A 19,471-nucleotide genomic window follows, 5' to 3' on the forward strand; every position below is an offset into this window, starting at 1 on the left:
ATATCTAGTTATTTGTCAGTTTTGTTGTGTAAGTGTGGTGTTGGTGTCCAACTCGGGCAAAAAAACATGTTCAGCACACATGCAGGCAGAGAGACAGACAGACAGAGACAGGGGCGGACGAAATGAGACATCACGCCTAGACCCAATATTTGCTGTGGACGTTGTCTGTAATAAAAATCTTGCAAGTGTGTAATTTCACAATAGTGGTTTTGTGTGTGAGGAGGGGGTGAGGCAGAAAAGACAGCTTGCTCAATCAGCAGTGGGGGGAGGTGTACATAAAGGAATGGTGTGTTGGTTGCTCTATTGAGAGTGAGATGGAGGCAAATACAGAGAACCACCTGTCTGCTCGACTACACTGCAGAGAGAAAGCAGGCGTTGCATGTAACTACTCAGATGTGTTTGTGTTGAGCAGAGCCATGACTGTGCATGAGGAGGATGCAGGAGACAGGCTGTTTATCTGTCTGAGAGCAGCAGCAGAAGAAGGAGAAAAAGAAGGGAGGCAGCGGAGGAGTGTTTATTGAAACACTGATTTTAGCTGGACAGTACCAGTTTATTCATACCATAAAAAACATAATGATTTGGATGTCCTCCTCTGATGTGTCTGATCTGACACTATGCTGTTTATTGACATTCGTATCATGTATATGAGCAACACATTTCTCAACTAGTTTAAATGAGACAAACAGACTCAAGTTCACATTATTGATTCGGGGCAGTTTTTAGCTAAAGATATAAGATGAAACTAGGACTGCAAATCCCCCCCCCCCCCCCCACGCAACTCGGACCCCACGCACTGCAGAGCTTACGGAAGTTGGCCCCAAAAGATGACGGGCTCGGGGCAAAAGTGAGGACACAGGCCAACATCTGAGCCGTGGTATTCGCTGTAATGGGAAGTGCACTGGAAGTGCAAAAGGCTGAATGTGTGCCGATTTGTACTTGGATTTGTACTATTTGTACTAAGCCACACCCACATTGACCAGTAATGACCACCTTCAAGATATGGTCTCAGGATTGGCTCTACATCATACCGACCAAGTTTTGTAAAAATCGTTGTAGCCGTTTAAGAGATATAAACTTCCCATCTCTTTAGCGCCCCCCAGTGGCCAAAATTCGCCATATTTTGGTTCATCCCTTTCCAGTGTCATGGCAAGGAACTTAAATTTGGTGTTAATAGCATTTAGTTTGACTGAGACATCAAACGGTTTACATTTTTATAGCCAGCTACAGAAATGTTTTTAATAATTTGCACATTTTTTGAATGAGCAAAATTCTTTTGATAACTTAAGATCAGGTCCAGCTGAAGAGTGTACATGCCAAGTATCACGCAGATCAGACAAAATCACAAGGTGGAGTTTGAAAAAGCACGTTTTGCATATGTGGCAATTTAGCGAATGAAATGTGCAGCAGAAGTGGGCGTGTCCTATGTCAGAAAACCCAGCTCTATTCAGGGAACATATGGATATAGGTTTTGCGAATTTGTTATTTAAAACGGAGAAGTTACAGGCATAAACGCGATTGCATCCATTATAGCGCCACCTAGCGGAGTACATGTGCATTTTTTGGTATGGAAGAACTGTGTTCTATTCTATCTGTACCATATAAAGTTCAGCATAATAGTTTGGCTGAAATTAATATTTGTTGTTTATCTAGTAATAAGCCACACCCACATTGACCAGTCATGACCACCATCAAGATATGGTGTCAGGATTGGCCCTACATCATACCGACCAAATTTTGTAAAAATTGGTGTAGCCGTTCAAAGGATATAAACTTCCCTTATATTTAGTGCCCCCTAGTGGCCAAAATTTGCCAGTCCCTTCCCACTGTCATGGCAACCAAGGATCTCAAATTTGTGGTGTTAATAGCATTTAGTTTGACCGAGATATCAAACAGTTTACATTTTTATAGCTAGCTACAGAAATTTGTACACTCCTGATTTGCACATTTTTTTGACTGAGCAAAATTATTTTGATAACTTGAGATCAGGTCCAGCTGAAGAGTTTACGTGCCAAGTTTCATGCAGATTGGACAAAATCCCAAGGAGGAGTTGGAAAAAGTAGGTTTTCCAGTTTTTGGGATTTAGTGAAAAAAACTTTGTTGGAGGTTTAGCCTGCAGCACTTTTAGCCAGAGAAAAATAAAAATAAAAAAATCCTTACAATTACAATAGGGTTCCTAGCACCGCTAGTCCTATGCATACACATTCCCTCAGCCCCTCGGGCTTGGCCCCCTAAAAATCCTTACAATTACAATAAAGTTCCTAGCCCCTTGGGCTTGGCCCCCTAATAACACTAACAACAGCATGTGATGAAACAACTGTATTGGGGTTACGTCAAAGACATCTATGTACTGTTTTGCAGTGATGTCTCCTTGCTAACCCTAACCTCTCCTGTCTCCTGAGACTACTATGTACCTCAAGAGGTGATAACTGACAGCCATTGTAGTTTCAGCTGGGAGATGAGTGGCAAGTTCACTACTTTTGCTAATAAGTAAACAAAATGATCTTCAAAATGTCAATGAAATAAAATAAATATTTATGGGGCACCCTGGTATCTCAGTTGGTAGAGCATGCACCCCAGCATGTGTCCTCACTGCAGTGAAGCATCCCATTTCAGTCTAAGAGTGAGTCACAGCAAGCAGTAAATCTTCCCCATATAGTTTAGAATTAGAAATTTGAGCCTTTCCCTATCTGACAAAAAATTATATTGGAATAAATGGTTGAATATGAACTATTATTAATATTATTAATATTTTTAGAATGCCGTTTTTTTTTCAAATGGTGTGTCATAGGAATGTGTTACCATAGATTATGACTGAAATAGACAATTATACAACAAGTAATGAATTAATTTTTTATTAACTATATCCTCTAGTCGTGACCATTTGCTCCTAATATAGAGGCAAAATCTATACCCTGATAAATACTTTAAAAACCCTTGAGGGAACTAAAAACAAAAATGTGCAGTGTGATAGGATACCACATGTTGCAGTTTTTTTCTATTTTGCACCAATATACAGAATATAGGTGGGCCTTGTAATTTTGGTCAGTCCTTTGGTTTGCCTTGGACACAAAACATTTGAAAACCACTGCTGAGGACATATTGCTGTTTTAGAACTTCACAACTTGCCAGTCTTCTTCTGTATCCAAAAGACTTCAGTGATTGCTGTGGATACAGTAGATGGCTGGAAATTCAGTGTTAACCTCTAACCCCAGTAACTTCTAAATAACATCAACTTATCAAGATGGGAAACTAATGAGCGGAAGTTAAGGACTGTCTCAAAAGTCCCTGCAAATTGTAGTTCCCTTTTTGCTTAAAGCCTTGTGGTCAAAATTATTATTAATTTTAGTTATTAGCTATCCAGGCTGTGAAGAGATCATACAACAACATACAATGTATGGTGAGATTTCTTTCTTTTTTTTTGACTTTGGACTGACACAAGCTGTCTTTTCCTCCTTGTTTCCGGTCTTTTTGTAAACTAATCATCATCTTCTCTTACTCTTAGCAGAAAACTAAAAAGTGTATTTCCCAAAATGATTTGTACATGATTACTTGGAAAGCAAACCCATGCAATGCCTGATTTAAGAGTACAAACTGAACACTAAATATTATGGATGTACTGTGTATTGCTTTGCTTAAAATGGCTAAATCAGACAGAGCACACTCAACTAGATATTCTTTGACAGTTTCATAATGAACCATTTCCTAGACACAGGTCAACAACACTTAATTCACTTTTTTGTTTTAAATTCTTTTTAACTTTTTATCTGATGGAAACCTGTTGTGTCCCCATCTAGTTTTTAGATAAAACTTGATTTAACTTGATTACAGTTTCTTTGAAATAACCACAATAATTACCTCAAATGATGATTTATCTGTTGTAAAACAATAAGCAGTTTATAAATAGCTGTTAAAATCTTTAAAATCTATCCTAGAAACTTCCAACTAGTTGTTACATTACTTCTGTGTTGTTGTTCGCATTTTAATTTTCGAACTAGTTTCTATCTAATTGGTGAGACTGTAAATGGTTATTAAACATGCTACAGTTTACTGATTTGCAGAAGTTAGGCATGAATAGCTGGAAATGAATCTGCAACAACTTACTTCAGTTGAGTTGCCTGCCGAGGGGAAGTTAGACAGAAATGAAATGTCATGATCAGCAGAAATTAAGCAGGAACCAGCTAGTGGTTTCCTGGACATGTATTTAAGACATTACCAACTATTTATCAAATGCTTATTAGAAAATAACAGCATGTTATTTTTAAATAAGTAATAATAATTGTGGTAATTTGGGATGAATTTTCTAGACCCACATAATGGAGTTGTTTACACTTCTGTTATCTCTGCTGTTGTCTCTATCTGTTACTTGGTGACACACTTGATACCAGTAAATCACACTTTAAATCCATGTTTCTCCACTGATAACTCAGAATAGAAAGTATGTGAGACAATAATTTTCTGAAATATGATACAAAAAATTGTGAATACATTGCCGTGGTCTGTGAGGCCCTGATGGCCATATCCAGCTGAGACATTCCAAATTCACTCAGCTGCAGAAAGTTTACTTTTCTCTTCTATTAGTTAAATAGATCGGGTGCCCATTAGCTCAGTTGGTGGAGCAGGCATCCCATGTGCAGAGGCCTGGGGTTCGAGTCTGACCTGTAGCCCTTTGCTACATGTTATCCCCCCATCCTGTTTCCTGCCATCTCTCAGCTGTCCTATCAAAAAAGGCATAAAAAGGACAAACAAATACAAAAAGAGATAGATGGAGAAAATATCAACCAGAGCATTCTCAGAACACTCTGAGTATCTTGTTTCCTAAATTTTAATGGCCTCAGAAAAATGAAAGGTTAAAGAAAAAAATGGCGCTGATACATGCCAGAGAGCATTGCTCTCTCATTGGGTGCAAAAGCCACTGCAGATGACAGCTGCAGGGCCCATTTGTGTGGATGTATACAGTTGGTCTTCCAACAACAATAATAAGTACCAAGTAATTTAGTGACGCTCATGTCTGGGAAATTAACTGGTGATTCATTTACTGCCATTTCTGCATTACTGATGGACACGTCTTATTATAGGCATACTGTGGCATTAAACATTTCTCTTCATACTTATCCTGGGTGGTAAAATATACAAGCTTGGTTTCCTTGTGGCTTTATGTCAGCTTCATTATTTTTATCTGTTAAGGTTATTTTTTTTCTCACTAAAGACTCCTCTGTTCCTATGTCCGGAAACTTGTGGTAATTTGTCAGCATCTCTGTAATCATTTTGAGACTAGCAAACAGGTTATGGCCTGTCACTCTGTTGCATCTACTTTCAGCTCTCACAGTGGTGAGACTGAGATCAGAGCTCTGTATCACACTTGGTTGTGTGTGTGTGTGTGTGTGTGTGTGTGTGTGTGTGTGTGTGTGTGTGTGTGTGTGTGTGTGTGTGTTTACTGAAAGCCTAATGAACAATGTCTTATTAGGTGAAGTTTATATGTTTCAGTGATTAATGCTTTTGCTAAATTGATTTTCCACATTGTTTCACTATTCAATCACTGTTCACTTAGAACTACATCAAATGTCACCACAGCTGATAAAGACTACTCTATGTGCTGAATAACAGCATTTGGCCATAGTGTTTGGAGGTTTTGTTTGGCTTTGTGTTTACCCAGGGCAGGTTAGCTTGGGATATGTTTCTTGTTGTCTTTCCAGTGGACTGCCAGTAAAATGAATACCTTTTACTACTCTGGCTCTGTTTACAGTTACAATGCATACTGTAAGTGTTATATAGTGGCAGACTAATATCTTTTTTCACTTTCTCTCTCATCTCCAGCCCACAGGTTACATGGAGACGTCATTGTCCTACAGCTCCATAGAGGACCTGCAGCTCCTCTCATGGGACAATGCTCCAAAGTACTGCGTCCAGCTCAGCTTCCCTGGTGGCACTGTCCTCCTACAGGTAATACATGTCTCAACAGTCTGTTTTCTGCTTGTTTAGTACACTATATATTACGGTCTTTGTAATCAGTAGGGATGTAACAATAAACAGAATCTCAGGTGAAAAAAAATGCTGCAATATTGTTGTGGGAATGTGATATAGACCAACCTATCATGTGGTTAATTTGCTTGTAAAGTTCATGGATCAAACAAGGGAAATCAGTATGAACACATTCTACCATGGCTCCTTGTCATTTAATCTTTGTGTTTGGATAACAGAGGATGCAATCATACCCACCCACACCACCTCTGGATGGTTGGTTTTGTTCTGAGTGCGTGACTGAAACTGCTATCTTACACAGATGTCTGTTTTTGGCGATGTTTGAGCTGCAGTAACATTCCGACCTCTTCACTCATTCTCCGGAGCCACTTTTCGCTACAAGAGTGACTCTAGTCTCGTTAGCTGGAGCAAGCAGGCTGATGGTCTGCAGAAGCGTGCTGCCATACTGATGCTCAACCACCTGTCCTGTCTGCATAACCTAATGAGCCCAAAGGTGCTGCAGCTGCGGCAGCGGCAGCCATGCAGTATGTTTACCATCTGGGAATCAACGGCTCACAATCCAGTGCATCAGCTCGATCACTGGCTGTTCGTTTTTACAAACCAACTGCAACCAGAAGACCTCTGAACACACAGTTAAGAAAGAGTAACGTGTCAGTTATGCAGACTGTTTAATAACATACTGGTAATACTTGACTTACTATCCCAAAAACGGATAGTAGTTCATTTTGTGTGTTTTGTGCCATTAGCAGCTCTTTCACATTACACATACATTTCATTTATTGTGAATTTATTGTGAAGAAAAATACATTACGCATGTTTGGAGTTAGTAATTAAATAATGATTTTGTCATGCTGAGTTCTGGGTATAAAGTATAAAGTCTCCCAAAAGTGAGTACACCCCTCACATTTTCGTAAATATTTTATTATATCTTTTCATGAGACAACACTGAAGAAATGGCTCTTTACTACAAAGTAGTCAGTGTACAGCTTGTATAATGGTGTAAATTTACTGTCCCCCCCAAAATAACAATGCACAGCCATTATTGTCTGAACCACTGGCAACACAAGTGAGTACACCCTTAAGTGAAAATGTCCAAATTGGGCCCTATTAGCCATTTTCCCTCTCCAGTGTCATGCAACTCATTAGTGTTACAAGGTCTCAGGTTTGAATGCGGAGCAGGTGTGTTAAATTTGGTATGATCGCCCTCACACTCTCTCACACTGGAAGTTCAACATGGCACTTCATGGCAAAGAACGCTCTGAGGATTTGAAAAAAAGAACTGTTGCTCCACATGAAGATGGCCTAGGTTGTAAGAAGATTGTCAACACCCTGAAACTAAGGTGTAGCGTGGTGACCAAGACCATACAGTGGTTTAACTGGACAGGTTCCACTCAGAACAGGCCTCGCCATGGTCAACCAAAGAAGTTGAGTGCACATGCTCAGCGTCATATCCAGAGGTTGTCTTTGGAAAATAGATGTATGAGTGCTGCCAGCATTGCTGCAGAGGTTGAAGGGGTTGGGGGTCAGCCTGTCAGTGCTCAGACCATATGGTATCCATAAGGAAGCCTCTTCTAAAGATGATGCAAAAGAAAGCCTGCAAACAGTTTGCTGAAGACAAGCAGACTAAGCGCAAGGTCTCTAACATTCACCAACTCTGTGATGTCATCATGGAGGAGTGGAAGAGAATTCCAGTAAAGCTGAACCTGTGAAGCTCTGGTGAACTCCATGCCCAAGATGGTTAAGGCAGTGCTGAAAAAAATGGTGGCCACACAAAATATTGACACTTTGGGTACGATTTGCACATTTTCACGTAGGGGTGTAGTCACTTTTGTTTGCAGCGGTTCAGACATTAATGGCTGTGTGTTATTTTGAGGGGACAGTAATTTTGCACTGTTTTGCAAGCTGTACACTCACTACTTTTCATTGTATCAAAGTGTCATTTCCTCAGTGTTGTCCCATGAAAAGTTATGATAAAAAATGTGCAGAAATGTGAGGTGTGTACTCACTTTTGTGAGATACTGTATGAGCAGTGAAACAAAAACAAAACAAATACATGATCTCTGCCTGAAACTGCCAGTATAATCAGGCATTAATTATGTTGTACTAGGTCATTTAAGTATACACTTTTGCAAGTTCATTGTATTCACTATCCACAATGTATCCAAGATTGAATATCTCGGGACAAAGCATAGGACTGCCCGATAACTGGTCACTGTTTGGTCAGTGACCTATGGTAATTGATCAGGATGCAATTCATAAGTAGTATAATATAGTAGGAATTTGGGTCCTGATTACTCTCTGTGGGTATCTTTTTCAAGGAGTAGATCTGTGGTGAATTTGGTTTGTGATACTATTATGATCAAAAAAGCGTGAGAGTAATGAATCAGACTCAGTACAGTCCTGGAACCTATCAACTTAAACTATGTACTTTCTGAGCTCTGAAAAACTTCTCTGAATTCCTGAGAAAATGTCCTAGCCACATTAACCAGAGCCATTGGGTGAGCACATTAGGTACTGTTACCCATTAGCCCAATTGACTCTGATACACAATTCAATCCATTATGGTGTCAACAGTGCCAATGCCTGCTGCCAGCTGTTTGGTCCACTGCCAAGGCAATTGAGTTTGTGGCTCAAAGGAAAATATCAGCCAGAAATCCCTGTCCTGGAGTGTGTATGGAAACCAGCTATGGAAACAACCTTTGAAAATGATTTCACTGTCATGGAAAACTAAGGATGGTGAAGGTTTCGAGATCAAGATAGTAAGTCAACCTGAAAACTCAGTGCAGCACAGTTTTCAGGGCAGCACAGGGCAACTTCCTGTTTGGCTTTTAGAGTAGCGAAAAACAAATTGATTTCCAGTGTGTAATGCTAAGCAGAGCTTACAGAGGTGAATGAGATGTAGCAATTTAATGAATTAATGTAAGTTATGTATTCTTTCTGTGTGGCCCGGGACCATATGACCCACGGACTGGTACTGGTCCGCGGCCCGGGGATGGGGGACCACGGCTATAGCACACCCAGTTAATGCAAATGGTCATTGCAGTGGGTGATATGGGTCACATAGAAAATAATAGCTTGTTTGTAGGGGTGTGCATCTCTCTCTTATAAGAAGATCCAATTTGTGTCTAGATACATGGGCTATGATACAATTCATGTGTCATGCTTTGTAGTATGGACTGATTCTATACAACTCTGTATAATTCGATACAATCAGATACAATTCTTTGTTTCACATGGACATTCATTTTCTAAATAAATAATGCAAATGGCATTGTTTACCTTCAGGTACACATATCATAATAGACCAGGCAATCCTATTATGTATGTCTTTATCTTAATCTTCCCATGCCTCAGTGTATAAAAAACACACCTTTTGTCTCATCCTGGATCAGAGATAGAATTATCCTGTTGTTTAGATTTCCACAAGCAGGGTTTTTTTTCGAGCTGGATCTGTCTGCATTGGATCTCTCCGTACTGGACGTCCCTGACTGTCTGTATCCTCTCCTTCCTAGTAATAATCAGCGTATAAAATCACACCTATGATTAACAGTCAGACAAAAGTATGTGATATGTCTGGACATCTTTGTCTACCTAACTACAACTTTCTTAGCGCTCTGAGGTACACAGGTGGCGGTGGGGGCAATGCAGTAGTTTATAAGAGCCATCTCAGCTGAGCAACATTTTCTGCTGTTTTATGTAATCTTTTGAGTATGAAGTACCATTGTGTTGAATTGTTATCTCAGACCTCCTAGACCTTGTACAGATTTTGTGAATGAATTCTATTAGCTGCTTTCCTCTGTTTTACTGAAGATTGACAAGATCATTATGAAGGGTGATTTCAGCTTTCATAAACCAATAACCCATCTGATTCACTTGCCACTGACCTCTTCAACATTGCTATATCATTTAACCTTTTGTAACATGTTTCTTGTCCCACACATAACTGTGGGCCCACACTTGATCTGGTTTTCATGCATGGCCTGTTCACATGACTGATCATGACGGTATTATTTTTGACACAATTTCACAGTCTGAATTGGCTTCTGAGAAATAGTTTGGACAGACTTGCATCCTTGAAGAGCACTCTGGTGCTAAATTATCAGCTATCATCTCAATTTTATCTAACACACTCATTGTTGAACTCAGCATTGAAACTGTTAGCTGGTTTATATGAGTTTATTTAAAGGAGGGACAATGCACATACGTGAACATGAGTGCCATAGTCTATTATGTAAATGTGCCAAATTTAACCATAGAGGTTAATTTTCAACTGCAGCACCTGGCAGGTTGATTGGATTAAAAAACAAACATAACACATAAGCACAGCCAAGTATGATAACACAACCTTTACCGCAGACCATGACTGCTGACCCTGGCAGGTTGATAGTATATGAAAACATAATGTATACACATATGAGAACAATTTATCATGTAGCAAGTACTTTAATGATCAGTGCTACTTAGCTGATATTATAGCGCATTCAAAACCAGACGAGCCCTGGCTATCAGGTGTGACTTATCAATGTAATCCTGCGCTGCTTGAAACAATTCAAAAAGTTTTTTTTTTTTTAGTGTTTTGTTTTTCAAAAAATAATAATTAGTAGAAAATTGCAGAAGCAGTCATAAAACAACTCAAAAATCAGCAATATCTGATAATAATTGTTTTAAACTTGCATTATTATTGTCTGCTACTCAACTATTCAGTGAATCTATAGTCTTCAGTTAGTTAGTTAAAAGTGCAGGTCTGGCTCACAAATGGTGGATAGGCTTATTGGCATTAGCAGTAGCATCTTTTAAAAAGACAAAATGGCAACACTCACTCAGTTTCAGTACATCCTGACAGAATTTTAATATTTTATATGTTCAACAAAAACAGTTGAACTCCTTCACACTAGCAGATACATATAAATCTATCTTTTATCTAATTAAAAAGTACATACAATGCACGTTGACTTCCGGCGCTGCTACGAGCGGCTGCCTGCTCCGCGTCTTTTATTTATTATCTTGTTATTTATTCTCCTTTTATTCTTTGCACTGCATAGCGTTTTCCCCTGTGGAGATCGCAATCATGCAACTTTTCTGCACTATCATCTTAGTTTTAATCGTGTTTCGAGTATTTTTATCATTCCGATCCCCGGTCCTGGCGGAGGTGCGCCGTACACCCATTGTTTATACGAGGGATCAGCTGATCGGCCTCCAACATGGCGGTGTTTTTGGCCAGAAACATGATATCCCTGGGGAGCTCAGAAGGAAACGTCGGGGATGCAGATCAGGGAAGAGACGGCGCTTGGCGAGGAGGAGGTATAGACCGTACCTTCCATCTATTCTTATGGGGAATGTTCGGTCGCTGGCAAATAAAATGGACGAGCTAGCGGCACTGATGAGGAGTCAGTGCGTGTTTAGGGAGGCCTCGGTGGTGTGCTTCACAGAGACCTGGCTCCGCGACAACATACCGGACTCTACTGTGAACTTAGCCGGCTTTCACTGTGTGCGGGCGGATAGGAGTTGCCGAGAGAGCGGCAAGAGAGCAGGAGGAGGTGTCGCGATCTACGTGAACAACAAGTGGTGCAACCCCCGACACATCACGGTGAAGGAGCAAGTTTGCAGTCCGGACATTGAACTGCTGGCGGTGGGTGTCCGTCCATATTATTTGCCCCGGGAGTTTTCGCACGCCATCATTCTGTGTGTTTACATTCCACCAACTGCTGATGCGACGCGGGCTGCTGACGTCATCATTTCCGTGACCGCCGGTCTTCAGACTCAGCATCCTGATGCCTTCATTGCTATATCTGGGGATTTTAACCATGTTGTTATGGACTCTAATCTGCCCAAGTTTAAACAGTTTGTGGACTGCAGAACGAGGGAAAATAAAACACTGGATCGGCTGTATGCTAATGTAAAGGACGCATACAGCACTATAGCTCTCCCCCCCTGGGCAAATCAGATCACAACCTAGTTTACCTCAAGCCCAAGTACATCCCTGCAGTCCAGAGGCAACAAGTGACCACAAGAACTGTACGGAGGTGGCCACAGGAGGCTATGGAGACCCTGCAGGGTTGCTTTGAGGCAACTGACTGGGATGTTTTCTATGATGCACATGGGGACGACATCCACACACTCACGGACTGCATCATTGACTATATTAACTTCTGCACGGACAACATAGTCCCAACAAAAACAGTTCGCTGCTTCCCCAACAACAAACCATGGGTGACCAAGGACATTAAGGCAGCCCTGAATAGGAAGAAGGAGGCTTTCAGGAAGGGAGACAGGGAGGAGATGAAGAGAGCACAGACTGAGGTGAGGGGCAAGCTCAGGGATGGCAAGGAGCAGTACAGGAGAAAGCTGGAGAGCAAGCTGGCCCAAAACAACACCAGGGAGGTGTGGAATGGCATGAGAAGCATCACTGGCCAAGGAACAAAGACTGCGGCAGTGATGGGGGAGACCAACAAGAGGCCAACGAGTTAAACCATTTCTTCAACAGGTTTGACGTCGTTGACACTTCCCACCCCCCATCCACACCTCTCAGGGGGGCATCACTCCTGGGCTGCTCCCCCCCTTCTCCTCTTCCTCCTCACCACTGTGGACCTCAGCCTCAACTCCTCCCACATACCACCCCTCCCCTTCCATCACTATTGTCCCTTCCTAATCAGTCAGAGCCTCCAATCAACATCAGCAGGGAGGCTGTGAGGATGGAGCTCAGCCGCCTTTGTCCAGGCAAGTCGGCTGGCCCTGACGGCTTGAGCCCGAAACTCCTGAAAGGATGTGCCGCCCAGCTGTGTGATGTTTTTCAGCACATTTACCACCTGAGCCTGAGCATGATGGTCGTTCCTGCTCTATGGGAAAACAACATGCCTGGTTCCGGTGCCGAAGAGCAAACACCCCAAATCACACAGTGACTTTAGACCCGTGGCCTTAACATCAGTCATGTTCTTTGACTTTTCCAGTGCTTTTAACACCATAAGACCTGCTCTACTCTGCAGTAAGCTCCTGGACATGCAGGTGAATGACTCGCTAGTCAGCTGGATCGGGGACTGCCTCACGGGACGGCCACAGTATGTGAGATTGCAGAGCGCCATCTCAGACACCGTACTGAGCAGCACGGGGGCTCCTCAGGGGACAGTTCTCTTGCCCTATCTGTTCACACTGTACACCTCGGACTTCAGGTACAGCTCACAATCCTGCCATCTGCAGAAGTTTTTGGACGACTCTGCCGTTGTGGGCTGTATCTCAGGGGATCAGGAAGCTGAATACCGAGGTGTGGTGGACAGCTTTGTAGAGTGGTGTGGACAGAACCACCTGCAGCTCAACACGGGGAAAACCAAAGAGCTGCGGGTGGACTTTAGGAAGAAGAGTAAACCTCCAAACCCTATCAACATCAAGGGTACTGATGTGGATATAGTGGACTGTTACAAGTATCTGGGGGTCCATATTGACAATAAACTAGACTGGACAGCCAACATCAATGCCCTCCACAAGAAAGGTCAGAGTCACCTCTTTCTCCTGAGGAGACTCAGGTCTTTTAACGTATGCAGGACCATGTTGCAGATGTTCTACCACTCAGTTGTCTCCAGCGTCATCTTCTACGCTGTGGTGTGCTGGGGCAGCAGGGCTAAGACAGCCGATGCCAACAGGCTGGATAAGCTCATCAGGAGAGCTGGCTCTGTCCTGGGAGTTGAACTGCAGTCTCTGGCAGAGGTGTCTGAGCAGAGGATGCTGAGGAAACTGCTCAACATCCTGGACAATACATCGCACCCCCTGCATGCAACACTGGACTCCTACTGCAGCACCTTCAGTCGCAGACTGAGAGCACCGAGGTGTTCCACAGAACGCCACAGGAGATCCTTTCTCCCTGTGGCCATCAAACTTTTTAACTCTTCCCCCTTCTCCATATAGGACAATGATAATATCCCTGCACGTCCACAAACACTTAAAGCTGCTGATTCGCACCTTATCTGCTATTACATGTCAATAGCTCATGTATCTATATATATATATATATATATATATATATATATATATATATATATATATATATATATATATATATATATATATATATATATATATATATATATATATATATATTTTATAGTTGCAATTTACTTTTATTTCATCGTATTTTTTATATTATATTTTTTATTTCTATTTGATTTGATTTATACTGTTTCCTTGTACTGCAACCCTGGCACAGCAATTTCCTTCGGGATTAATAAAGTCCTTATCTTATCTTATACAGAACTGAACACACTGTTCCTACAAACCATCTAAAACATGCATCTAGACTGCTCTGACCTTTAAGCCATTACACACCAGTTTGCTAGTGATTTTTTTTTACTGCTACAACACTGGGACAGGTAGGAAAAGGTGCAAATACACAGGAAGCAGATGGGAGGACTGGTAACATCACTTAGTCCTGTTTCTTTGTTGTGAAGCCAAAGTTCAACTTCTAAGTCACTCTGCAGTTTTGTCATTTCAGTTGATGATGTCTTATATCTGTAGAGTCAAGAAAGTCAAAGGTCCAGTTTTAAAAACCATCAATGAATTATTTCACCTGATTCTTGCCTCTACTCCAATGTGTTAATCCCATCTTGTTTAAATAGTTGTATCTCTCAGTTCACATATCATATAAAACAGTTTAGCAAACACCACCTCACCTCAATAGAATGAATACTGTTATAACAACAGTTCTGTTACAGGCAGTACACAGAATGCCTCTAGAAGTGACCTGATATAAGCCTAAGAGTAAGAGAGAAACTTCAGTAAGCAATAGATGTCAGTCAATGATAACATGATAGTATGCATTGGTTATAAGTTAAAATTTTGATTGCTGTTTTTAGAGAGTAATAAGGCAATGACATGACTGTCAGATGTTATGTGTCGAAGCAAATTAATGAAATGTGCATGCTGTCAGACTGGCTGCATGTAGATTTTCTGTTCTGTTTTTTTTGTTTTTTTCTATGCTCTTCTCACTGGTTTGAGGCAGGTAGGGCCCATCTGTGAATATAATATACATGGAGTATGACACATCTACTGTACAGCAATTAGACAACATTTGAATTTAAATGTGAAGACACTTTTGTGGCTGTTTGCTGGTGTTGCACTGTGTGTACTGTCAGTCACATTATTTCAAATCACACCCACACAGTCCAGATGAAGTTGATGAGTTTTTGTATGGAGGACTGAAAGCGTTAAGCATTAAAATACATGAATACATGTCTGGACAAATTCATTTAAATGCAATTAAATGTATCAAATCTAATGAATAAAATAAATGCAGATGTTTAAATGTTACATGGAAAAGGACAAAATAAATACATTTTGAAATGAATTAATTAATAAATCAAAGGGTAAAATAAATGAATAATTAATGCGATACAAAGGTAAATACGTATACAGCAAAATTAAAGCAGAAATATGAATTTAGGCCACACTTCTTTTGTGGAAAAAATTGTATTTAAACGTGAATTACTTGTCTGTGGGTTTGCTTTCTATAACCTGAGATCACATCTAACTAATTGTTTGTGTCTCTCTGTATTGGCGCATTCATCATTCATTCATTTATTTATTGTGTGTGTGCGCACGTGTGAACGTGTGTGCGTGCATGTGTGTGTGTGTGTGTGTGTGTGTGTGTGTGTGTGTTGCTACAGGCTGCAAACAGCTACTTAAGGGACCAGTGGTTTCACTCCCTGCAGTGGAAGGTAAGATTACTGTCTTTATCTATTTGTTTCATCTGCATCACGTTGAGCCCTCTCAACTTTATTGTTCCATATGTTTTAGACGTTTATTAGGATGACCACACACTTACTGATCATTTTGAAGTCCAAAAAATTGGTTATTTTAAATTTTAACTCTTTCAAACCACTTTGCAGACCTTTATGAGGATCAACTCTCTAAATCTGTCAGTACAAGAGCCATGGTGTGCTCACTGAGCTAAATAAAGCTACAAGGAAGTATGCCTGAGATAGTTCAGAGTGGTAGAGCTCACCGTTACTTCCTGTAGTTTTTTAGTTTCAAAAGCTGTTACATAGAAAGCACTGTCCATATACACAAAAGGACCACGTTATGTAGGCTTAACACAGCTCGGATTCTTAACAAATATTTCCTGTTTGCACCATTTTAAACTAAAATCCCCTATGCCAAACCAACAAGCATTTGAGTGGTAGTGACATGAAAGAGGCCTAAACTAAAATGACCCAAAGGTAAAAAATATGAAACAATCATTCTTTGTACCAGATGTGTGGATGTGCTGGTTTCACAGAATAATGCAGTCAGCAGTCACAGAAAATGAAATCATATTGTAAATGCTTGCTGTGTTGTCTGTATCATGTATTGTTGTTGTATTGTATTGTATCATGTTTCAAACAGAAAAAGATCTACAAGTACCGTAAGGTCCTGAACAACCCAAGTCGCTGGGACGTGGTGCTGAAAGAGATTAGAGCGCTGGTGGATATGGCTCTTACTTCACCGCTGCAGGATGAGTCCATCCATCAGGCTCCACTGCACATCATCTCCACCCTGCTGGCTGAGGTAGCCATACACACATATGCGTCCCTATTCGTATTTTATTAATCTTGTAGCTAAAGCTAATGTTAATTGTTTTTCTTTTTTTCTTTATTTTTTAAATGATTACAGTTACAATGATTACAGTTTTTAAAAAAGTTGTGAACCTTCCTCAGTTCACAACTGAAGAAGCCTCTTGGATGAGAGGTGAAACAAAAATCCACTTCTGTAATTTTTATTCCTCAGGGGATCCATAATGTAAAAAATGAAGAAGAAAAAAAAACGCAATAAGGTTACACTCACACTTGGCCCAGTTGCTTCATACCTGCATGATCTGACTAATCTCTCTCCTTGTCATGTTGGGATTTGTCTATTTTCTATGATGTTGCTGTCATATCCTCGTGGCAAACTTTTCCAGGGAAGCTGTTTGGATAGTCTTGACATCGCAACTCTGTAATGACACAGTGCCACAAGTATGATAGCCACACCTTAGTTAAAGTCCATGTAAAGCAGAGATAGAAATTTGTGTTATGAGTTTGTCACACCACAGAAACATGTGTCAGTGAGTTAAATTTGAAAGATTAAACAAATCGCTAAATATATAAAATTAGGTCTCAAAATCATTGAAAAACAAGGACTTCTCTCTGCTATGAAGCGCTGGGGGCATGTTGGTTAGAGGCGCTGGAACCACGTGTGCACGCAGGTTATACTTTTCTGATAGTTACTTTATTACCACAAGTTCTCTAATGACTCCGCCTGCCCAATTTTTATCAGTTGTGAGGGATAATACCAGCTGTGGAGTAGCTTTAGTTTTGAAATAACTGAATCATGTATGCTGTATGTGGACAGAAAATGATAACTCACGAATTGACTCCGTCTGAGCTAGCTGCTCCAGTCACTCTCCCGGTGGCTGGCACATAATGCCAGTGACTGGCACATAATGCCGGTGGCACCCGCTGTCGGCGGGACGGAGAGGGTCGGCGGCACATAATGCCGGTGGCCGTCATGGAAGCACCCGCTATCGGCACGACGGAGAGGGTCGGTGGCGGGCACATATGTGATGTGATGTGATGTGATGTGATGATGGTGGCATGGGAGCAGGGGTAAAAATCCCATTTCATAGTTGGGGGGGGACAATAAACAGTAAAATTTTAGAGAATAATTCCGGGGGGCGGACAAGGAATAAAAGGGTTAGGGTTAGGGTTTGTAGCCTGTCTTTCATACAGCATCTTTTATCGCAATTTGAGGCTTCAGTCTCTTTATCTCTCCAACAGGAAGGCAGAAGACCTTTCTTAGCACTGGCTGAGTCCACCTGCACATGTCTAGATTGAAAACAAAATGATTGAAATCAAATTAACATGTACACATGCAATGAATAAACTAATTATCAGGCAAACATCTAAGTTTGTTTATCAGATTTCTCATAATCAGATAACTGCCCTTTTCCAGATGAAACATATCAGATTATGCTCTCTCTCTCTCTCTCTCTCTCTCTCTCTCTCGCTCTCTCGCTCTCTCTTTTTAGTGTCAAATGCATACAACTCTAGAATGAGTATCATGTGTAATAACAGGATCTGACACTTGTGACAATACTGCTAAAAAATATGTTGAAAATTCATTAAGCTGTGATAATTTAATTGGAGATTGACAGAGACTGCAACATTTGACTCAGAAATGAAAAAAACAAAGTGGATACAGCATCTACTCGTTAACTGAAAATATTTCAAGACAAATAACTCTGGATAACTGGATAAAACCTTCCTGGAAATAAATCTATTATGTCAGTAATATCTGATTCCGTCATATATATCCAGACAGTCTTTTAGAATGACAAAAATAATTATTACTGCTCTTGTCCTGTCCTGTCCTATCCCTCTCCTCTCTGTCTGTGACTATCACTATCTGTAGCTTTTATCTTAACAGCACTCGTAATTGAGTAGGCTTTTGAACAATGTAGGATAAATGTTGCAGACAGCCTGGACCTGGCGCTTTTTGTTAATGGAACAACTGTGTGGTATACACACCTCTTACCCCGCAGCACGGTGTGAGTAGCAGGCTCCGTCCACAAGCTGCTGCAGCTAGTGTTGTGTCGGTTGCGAACGTGTCGTTCGAACAAACGGTTCTTTTCAGTGAACGAAGTGAACGGGATCACTTCATGGACTGATTCATTCTTTTCTCAGTTCAGTTGAGCTCAGCTGCGATAATGCCAGCCGGGGAGTGGAACTGCCGCGACTCACTCAGAGAACTGTCAGGACGTGATTCTCGTTTGCGCTGTGATTCGTTCATGATTCACGAACCTACTGCAGGCAGAGAACTGACGCTGAGGACGTGATTATCGCTCAGGTACTATGCTGAAAATGGCGCTGTGTCACTCACCCAGGGCAGAGGAGATGATTCGCATTCAGTAACCGTACTGCTAAAATTAGCGCTGTGTTGCTAACATCCGTGTAGCATCATCTTAAGTGATTTTACTGCACAGTAAAAGTCACTCACGTTCGCGGACGTGATTCTCAGCAGCTGCCGTCACTCAAGTTTGCGAACGTGATTCACGTGATCCAGTGACAGCGCGAACGTGATTCATGTCCTCAGCAGGTCGTTCGCGAACGAGGGACGCCAGGACGTGTATCACATTCACACTGTGATTCATTCATGATTCGCGAACCTACTGCAGGCAGAGAACTGACACTGAGGGCGTGATTCTCGTTCATGCACTGTGCTGAAAGTGGCGCTGTGTCTCTCACTCAGCCAGGGCAGAGGAGATGATTCACGTTCAGTAACGGTACTGCTGAAATTAGCGCTGTGTTGCTAACATCCGTGTAGCATCATGTTAAGTGATTTTACTGTGCACAGAGGACAGTTTCACCGTGTAATAATTTTAGTGCATGTATACCACTCAGAGCAGCAGTGTGTCTCCCACGAATGAGTGCGCACCGTCCATCAGTAAGTGAACATGAACCTCAGGGCTGAATTATTAACTGAATGACGGATC

The 19,471-nt window shown here is 41.2% G+C and overlaps 1 protein-coding gene across 3 annotated transcripts in view; it reads left to right on the top strand.

Moving 5' to 3' along the window:
* Positions 1-19,471, top strand: part of LOC119024072 (c-Maf inducing protein) — a 63,164-nt gene that overhangs the window by 22,418 nt on the left and 21,275 nt on the right. For all 3 annotated transcript variants that reach the window (XM_037106500.1, XM_037106502.1, XM_037106501.1), the window contains exons 2-4: positions 5,815-5,940; positions 15,630-15,680; positions 16,348-16,509. In XM_037106500.1, the coding sequence (XP_036962395.1) occupies positions 5,815-5,940; positions 15,630-15,680; positions 16,348-16,509 (339 nt within the window). The remainder of the gene's footprint in view (positions 1-5,814; positions 5,941-15,629; positions 15,681-16,347; positions 16,510-19,471) is intronic.

The sequence above is a fragment of the Acanthopagrus latus genome, chromosome 8 (assembly GCF_904848185.1).
Source record: "Acanthopagrus latus isolate v.2019 chromosome 8, fAcaLat1.1, whole genome shotgun sequence".
In the NCBI taxonomy this organism is placed as follows: domain Eukaryota; kingdom Metazoa; phylum Chordata; class Actinopteri; order Spariformes; family Sparidae; genus Acanthopagrus; species Acanthopagrus latus.